Below are 8436 nucleotides of genomic sequence, written 5' to 3'. Positions count from 1 at the left end.
ACGTCAACTCTACAGAAGATCCAAGAGGATGGCTATGTCACTGCTGATGCCCCCCTCCCTCTCCTGCGACCTTGTCACTGCTGATGTAAACACGCGCGATCATTAGGCACTCGGTTCAGACGTTTCTTTTTCCCTGGTCTCCTTTGGTTCATAGGATAGGAAAATCATAGGAATAGAGAAGTCATAGGAAATGAGATACATGTATCTCAAATCCTATGAGTAGGAATAGGAAAAAAGATGTCCTTTGATTCACTTCATATGATTTTTTTTCATTGAGTCTAGGCTAATGTTTATTTTTGTATGAAATGTGAAGGATAGGAAGAATTTCTTCGTAGGAATAGGATTTCATTCCTCCAGACCAAAGGGCTCTAAAGGAATTTTTCCTACAAAAATCCAATCCTATGAAATTTCTATAAGAATCCGGCCTAAACTGTCTACCACAACCTGAGAAGTTCAGATGCTAGTTTGGTTAATATAAGTGGCGTCTGATGCTCTGAAATTTGCACGATCCCGTGGAGCCGTGGAGGACCGGTGGCGGGCGACGCGAAGCGGGTCGGCTCCACGTCTCCCATCAGGAAACGAATTTAAGCCGGAGGGGACAAGTTTCCAATCCGTCCATCCTCTAATCCCGTAGCAGCCAGCGTGGCCGCCCCCACCTGCTCTCCTCCGCTCCGGGATCCATCCACCTAGGGTTCTGCGGCTGACCGGAGTCAAGGCCATGGCGCGGAAGATGCTCAAGGATGGGGAGGCGCCCCTCGTCGCCGACGACGGCGGGACCTACGACTACGACCTCTTCGTCATCGGCGCCGGCAGCGGCGGCGTCCGCGGCTCCCGCACCGCCGCCGGATTCGGGGCCAAGGTCTGCGCCCCACCTCCGCTTGCTTCCCCTCCTCGCCCCCCGCATCCTGCGGTTCGTTATTCAGCTGAGATTCGGTTGGTTGAAATTCTGGGGTGATTTTCGTGCAGGTTGCGATCTGCGAGCTCCCGTTCCACCCCATCAGCTCCGAGTGGCTGGGAGGACACGGCGGAACGTAAGCACAATCCAGAATTACTTGCGCTCTCTGTGTTCCTGTTGCTGAAATTACCTTCTGTACCTTCTGAATCTATCTACGCGTGCTCGCTGCGTTTAGGTGCGTGATACGTGGCTGCGTCCCGAAGAAGATTCTCGTCTACGGGGCGTCTTTCCGGGGGGAATTCGATGTAAGTGGCCTTATACTACTGTCTTATACGCAAGCTGACTGCTGCTGTTGTTTCAAAAACCATCCATGTTTACCTCCTGTAAGTAGTATGTTAAAAAAATAACAGTATTCCTTCCTCGGTTGACCAAACCGTCAGACTCTTGCTGCGCAACCTCCGCCCTTAAGCTATAGTTCATAATCTGCATTGGGATCCAATAATTCTTCTATTCTATAGCTTGTAGTCTGCATTGGAATCAATGTTCTGGTGTGCTCATTTTCATAACCCGTGTTACGAGTGCAGGACGCCAAGCAATTCGGGTGGGAGATCAACGGGGACATCAACTACAACTGGAAAAAGTTGCTGGAAAATAAGGTCAGATTCAGACACATCACCTTGGCTGAGCACATTCATCGTTCATACTGGGCACTAGTGTAGATGCCTGTGACCCAAGATCATGATTCTCTGTCCTGCAGACTCAAGAAATTGTGAGATTAAATGGAGTGTACAAGAGAATCCTTGGTGGTTCTGGTGTGACGATGATCGAAGGGGCAGGAAGTATAGTGGATGCTCATACTGTCGAAGTCACCCAGCCAGATGGTTCAAAGCAAAGGCACACGACCAAGCACATATTGATTGCAACTGGTAGCCGGGCAACTCTGGTCGACATTCCTGGAAAGGTTTGGGAAGTTCCCCTTGAGATTTTTTTATGTTACATCTATTACTGGGTGGCGGTAGTGCTAACATGTTTCCTTAGCTCCTTGGTCTTCCCCTGCCCGTGTTTCTGTGGTTTCAGAATGTTTAATTTTCGACCATGTGATTTACTCATTGTGATTGTATTCTCTTAGTGCTTCACATGCATAATTCTTTTGGTTTGGAACATGCTTAGTTAGCCATCTTCGTCTGCCTTTGGGTTATCAAGAAAAAATATATTACATTTCACTGTTTTCTGTATTCTTCTTGATCATTCTGCCCTACACCAATGGGGATATTCAATTGCAGGAGCTGGCTATTACTTCAGATGAGGCTTTAAGTTTGGAGGAGCTACCGAAACGCGCCGTTATTCTTGGTGGCGGGTATGGTTCTAGATTTATTTAGGTACCCTGTACCATACTGTTATTATTTTTATTACCAATTCTTCCTAACCAACTTTTTTCATCTGGCGCGTCATTGCAGATATATTGCTGTTGAATTTGCTTCTATCTGGAAAGGGTTGGGTGCTGAAGTAGATCTATTTTATAGGAAAGAGCTTCCTCTAAGGTATGTAGGTTGATCTGCTGTCAGCATGGGCACTGCACAAAATTTCTGGTCCTTTACCCAAATAATATACTGCATAAATTCAGAAGAATTTTCATGTAGTTTGTGCAGTTAGAGATGTCATGTCACACTACAATGTGCCCTTAAGATGTCCATGTCACTTGTTTTCTTTAGGCACTCAGTTTAGTTTCCTAGACCATTATTATGTTCCACTTGCACATGAAAGTAAAAAGGCACCCAAGCAATGTATTTGTGTGGTTTAGCATTATACTGAAAAGTGGATGGTGTGATTTTTAGCTTTTCCATTAAGTAGTGATTGACATTGTTCAAATTGCCCGGAACCTGTTATGTGCATGGATTGCATTAGGAAGTATCTAAATAGAAATAGAATTTTATTTAAACAGGAAAGATAATTGTTTAAACAGGAAAAAGATAAGATTAGAGTTAGAGCTTGGATTGATATCCTTCAAGTTATTACTTATGGTCAAGTAGTCCTCCACTCCTCCTATATAAGGGACAACATATGTACCCATAATCAGTCAAGCAATAAGAGAACAACTTATGAATCTATTATCTCCCTTATTCATCCTCCCAACCCTATGGTCTACTCTGATGTTTGGACATCTTCATGCCAGTAGTTACTACCCAGGTTGTTGCAGACTAGTAGAACCCAACCCCTTGCTCTGATTATGATTTTTTAACATGTCTGCGTAAAAAATAAATTGTGCCATTAGCATTTAGTATTCTAAATTCTTATATATTTCATGTCGCGGAGTTCTCCAGACATTAGTATCTGACAGAAAGGTGAACGTAACAATACACTGCCACTTGCAGGGGTTTTGATGATGAGATGAGAATGGTTGTGGCAAGTAACCTTGAAGGAAGGGGAATCCGATTGCATCCAGGGACAAATTTGACTGAGGTGATTTATGCTAAATTCATAAAGTTCAGTTCGCTTTCCTCGTGTTCTGGCTGCAGCTTGTCTTGATCAATTTCATTTATGTAAACCAGTTGAGTAAAACAGCCGATGGCATTAAAGTTGTGACAGATAAGGGAGATGAGCTCATTGCAGATGTTGTTCTTTTTGCCACAGGTAATTACCATGTTTTGTATGTTTGTTTTGACACCAAGTTTATCTGTTCCATTTAAGCATTTGTTCACATCATGCAATCAATAAAGGGACAACCCGACACCTCCTGGTTACTTGTGTCTGTAGAGCAAAAAGTTATACTGTATTTTGAAACTTGGTCTGATTTGTTATATTTCAAAAAGATAACTATCCACTTATTTGTTTGTCACATATTAATCTGTTGTGGCTGGATGTGGAAGAATTGGGCACTTTTGGTTTCCTTGCTCTGTTTAGAGTGTAATATTTATTTTGCATTGAATATGCAAGTTCAGAATTATTCTTATGCCTGGTTTTTAACTTGTGCAGGTCGTGCGCCGAACTCCAATAGGCTGAACCTGGAAGCTGTTGGTGTTGAGGTTGATCAAATAGGAGCCATCAAGGTTTATCTTCTTTCTTTATTCGCCCTTTCTGTACCTCCTAGTTGATATTATATTTTTACATCGGAAATTTACTTCTCATATTTCTGTTTCTGCCCTGACAAAACCACTTGCGAACTCGGTCTGTCCATATTATGCACTAGGCATGCTATTAATTTCTGCATATTTCTATCTCTACCCTGAGAAACCCGAAACAATATTTACTTCTCATATTTCTATCTCTACCCTGAGAAACCCACCTGTAAACTTGGGTCTGCGTCCATATTCTGCACTTCAGTTATGCTATTAATTTGCATTGCGTGCTTCAGGCATTCTGAATAATACGATTTGTCAATTTTGACTTCACGTCTGTTTAGATTGATTGGCTCTGTGTCCATATTATGTACTGGATTTGCTATTAATTTCTGGATAGTATAGAATTTTGGTGCCCTGAATAATATAGTTGTTAATTTTGTCTTCATGTCTGTTTAGGTTGATGAATACTCCCGTACATCAGTTCCAAGTATATGGGCTGTGGGTGATGTAACAAATCGGATTAACCTAACACCTGTTGCTCTGATGGAGGCTACTTGCTTCGCTGTAAGTGATAGCTGTTGTTTGTAATCCCTTCACAGTAACTCATTCTGGTCATTCCGCTTGTAGTCTTTCTTTGTTTTTAAAATCAGCACTATTTATTCTTCCCTATCTTTTTGTTGCAGAAAACTGTGTTTGGTGGCCAGACAGTTAAGCCTGATTATAAAGATGTACCTTGTGCTGTTTTCTGGTAAGTAATTACCTTAATTAAAATTACTTAGTTTATACTTAGGTATAAACTTAGGTTTAGCAACTAGTTTCAAGCTTTTCGCTGAGAAACATGTGGTTCCGAACTTTGTTCGTGTCACTACAGTGAGAGAGTAGAATGACAGGATTGCTCCTTTTGTGTCAATGAAGCATGCTGTCATTTACCCCTAAAAACCTCTGCTAGACTATCACTAGCTTCTGTATTTTTTGAAATGTGCTACTTTATTGCACTATCATCCCCTCAGTGTTATAATGTGAGATTATGTTTTTTGTCAAATTAGCATTCCACCGCTATCTGTCGTCGGACTCAGCGAACAAGAGGCTTTGGCGGAAGCCAAGAATGATCTTCTTGTTTACACATCAAGTTTCAACCCAATGAAGAACAGCATATCCAAGTAAGCATCTTATATCATGAGATTATCTGTTACACAGTAGTTTCTCTTTTCCCCTTTTGTGCTCATTAAGAGATATCCCGGTGTTTTCACTGGTTTGTGCATCACTGCACTCTATCAACATTCTGTTTGATATTAATTTCTTGTCCTCGTGGGGAAGGTTTCTGATTTTGTTTTTGTTTTATCTTGAAGACGCGTGGAGAAGTCTACCATGAAACTGGTGGTTGATGCTGATACCGATAAGGTACTCGGTGCAGCCATGTGTGGACCAGATGCAGCTGAAATTATGCAGGTATAAGCATTTGTGGAATTCTCGTGTTCTTTTTTTAAGATGATTTTTTTCTATTACCGTTCAATGTATTCACCTGAGGTTGTAAACGACACAAATGCAGGGCATTGCTGTTGCGCTCAAGGCTGGAGCTACCAAAGCGACCTTCGACAGCACCGTAAGTCGAAAGAGATTGCCACCACATTACGACAGAGTCCCGAATCTCACTGTTTTTTCAGGTTCTAATAATAGTACCCTGCTGGCTGGCTTTGCAGGTCGGGATCCACCCTTCTGCAGCAGAAGAGTTCGTGACGATGCGGACCTTGACCAGGCGCGTGAGCCCGCCATCCAAGCCAAAGACGAACTTGTAAGGAAGATCCCTGCAATGTTTTGGACTAAAATTATACCGGTGTGGCGAAGGAAACTGTGTACACGTAGATGCTTGTTTCAGTTCGTTAGCTCTGCGCTTGGCATTTGACCTGAAAGGGTGATACGGTGTATTTGATGGTAGAAATAAGTTTCTGTGGAACAGTTTGTACAGAAATCGTGGGTATTGTCATGATTTCCAACCCAAATAAGCCCTTGAAGTTGAAATATTTTCCCATTTGGCCTGCATGTCATGCTAGTCCCTGAATATTATAGGCTGCTCATGTGCCTTCAGATTTCCATCTCCAAGTTTTGATTCTTTTCAAGGGCGACCTTAAAGTTTTATATTGAGGGGTGGGTAAACTCCAACTTGCTGGGAGGATGCTTTCCAAAAAAGAAGTTAAGAAGTTGCTGGACTGCCTTTTGTTTTTGAGGATCAATCACAACCGATGTTGTCTCAACATAGCCAGTCCCAAGCCCGGGTAAAGGAGGAGGGTTGTGATAGGCTTGGCGAGCCAACGTAAAAACTCAGCCACTCTTATGGAGATGAAACCCAAAAGATTTTGGGGCGTAACCCTCTCAGCGACGCGCTACATCGGAACCCGGGTGTGGTGGAAAATGGGCAAGGGCCGGGCTGTCACCCCCAAGGTGGCGCGCTGTATCTTGATCCGGATACGGTGGCAAGTGAGCGAGGATCGGGTCGTCACATCCTTAGTGGCGCGCTACATCGGCGCCCGGATGTAGTGGAAAATGGGCAAGAGTCTTCGCATTTGACTCGACGAGTGCGAAGGGTAAGGAAGCTAGCCGATCCTAGGAGGATTCGCTTAGGTAGCTGGAACATAGGGTCTCTGACAAGGAAGCTTCGGGAGCTAGTTGATGCAGCGGTGAGGAGAGGTGTTGATATCCTTTGCGTCCAAGAAACCAAATGGAGAGGACAGAAGGCGAAGGAGGTGGAGGATACCGGCTTCAAGCTGTGGTACACAGGGACGGCTGCAAACAGAAATGGCGTAGGCATCTTGATCAACAAGAACCTCAAGTATGAAGTGGTAGACGTCAAGACGTGGGGACCGGATTATCCTGGTCAAGCTGGTAGTTGAGGACTTGGTTCTCAATGTTATCAGCGCGTATGCCCCGCAAGTAGGCCACAATGAGAACACCAAGAGGGAGTTCTGGAAAGGCCTGGAAGACATGATTAGGAGTGTACCGATTGGTGAGAAGCTCTTCATAGGAGGAGACCTCAATGGTCACGTGGGTACATCTAACACAGGTTTTGAAGGGGCGCACGGGGGCTTTGGCTATGGCATCAGGAATCAAGAAGGAGAAGATGTCTTAAGCTTTGCTCTAGCCTACAACATGATTGTAGCTAACACCCTCTTTAGAAAGAGAGAATCACATCTGGTGACTTTTAGTAGTGGCCAACACTCTAGCCAGATTGATTTCATCCTCTCGAGAAGAGAAGATAGGCGTGCGTGCCTAGACTGTAAGGTGATACCTGGAGAGAGTGTTGTACCACAGCATAAGCTGGTGGTTGCTGACTTCCGCTTTCGGATTCGTGTCCAGCGGGATAAGCGTGCCAAAGTCGCTAGAACGAAGTGGTGGAAGCTCAAGGGGGTGGTAGCTCTAGCGTTCAAGGAGAGGGTCATTAAGGAGGGCCCTTGGGAGGAAGGAGGAGACACTAGTAGAAAACGGAGCTTTAGCGCCGGTTCGTAAGAGCCTTTAGTGCCGGTTCCATAACCGGCACTAAAGGGTGGGCACTGAAGCCCCCCCCTTAGTACCGGTTCGGCACGAACCGGCGCTAAAGTGCCACCACGTGGCGTGAGCTCGCGCCCTAGTATGGTACTAAAGGTTTTTTTTGATTTTTTTTTGAAAATTTTGGATTTTTTTATTTTTAATTTTTTTGAATTATTTGATGTTTTAGTCTCTAATCACCTCTCTTAACTGCTCAAGTGTGGACCACTCATTCCAAATTATCTAACTTCCGACCGGTCACCCATCCCTCTCACTACTCCAGCCCGAGCACGCTTAACTTTCGGGTTCTATTCTCCTTCGTTTCCGAGTCTGCACTTGTTGTTTTCCTGACAATAGTAAGATGTCAATCCTATTAACCCTCAGGAGTTTAGCTTGAGCATGAAGTCACACATTTTACCGTTTGAGTTTGAAACTATTATTCTAAAAAACAGTAATTATTTAGTAACGCTAATATTTCTTGAATAAGTTTGACCACAGTTTGACCATAGTTTGACCAGATTTGACCAAAATTCAAAAAATTGAAATAATTATTTAGTAACACTAATATTCTTGAATAATTATGTAGTAACATTAATACTTCTTGAATAAGTAGTTTGACCAGATTTAACCAAATTTTTTTAAACAAACTGAAATTTGACCATATCTTTTTTTCCTTTTGGAATTTGAGGATTCTAAAAAATTCCAAACAGGCCATAGGCCATCTCCATCGTTTGCGGATTTTCGTGCTGAATTTTTTGATATATTATACGTTTTTTTCCGACATCGTATGCAAAAGTTATAGCCGTTTTACATTTTCCCTACACTTTTTGCAAAACATGTCCAAATTGTAGTTTTTAAATTTTCCTAACTAGTAGATGTAGTAATATAACTACCTCTCGAAGGATTTTATTTTTTGAAGTTTTTATCATTTTCTTTTGATTTTTTCAGAACTGAAATGGCGAC

The 8436-nt window shown here is 43.0% G+C and overlaps 1 protein-coding gene across 1 annotated transcript; it reads left to right on the top strand.

The window, feature by feature from the left end:
* Nucleotides 1–534: 534 nt before the first annotated feature.
* Nucleotides 535–5994, top strand: LOC119318478 (glutathione reductase, cytosolic). Its single transcript, XM_037593041.1, has 16 exons — nt 535–859; nt 967–1031; nt 1131–1200; nt 1480–1551; nt 1653–1856; nt 2179–2252; nt 2353–2436; nt 3268–3355; nt 3445–3526; nt 3869–3942; nt 4411–4518; nt 4638–4702; nt 5001–5114; nt 5304–5403; nt 5504–5557; nt 5655–5994. The coding sequence occupies exons 1-16, from the start codon at nt 719–721 to the stop codon at nt 5748–5750; spliced, it is 1491 nt and encodes a 496-aa protein (XP_037448938.1). The 5' UTR covers nt 535–718; the 3' UTR covers nt 5751–5994.
* The last annotated feature ends 2442 nt before the right edge of the window (nt 5995–8436 follow it).

Source organism: Triticum dicoccoides, chromosome 6A (assembly GCF_002162155.2).
Source record: "Triticum dicoccoides isolate Atlit2015 ecotype Zavitan chromosome 6A, WEW_v2.0, whole genome shotgun sequence".
NCBI classification, from domain to species: Eukaryota; Viridiplantae; Streptophyta; class Magnoliopsida; order Poales; family Poaceae; genus Triticum; species Triticum dicoccoides.
This window is presented reverse-complemented; position numbering and strand designations above follow the sequence as displayed.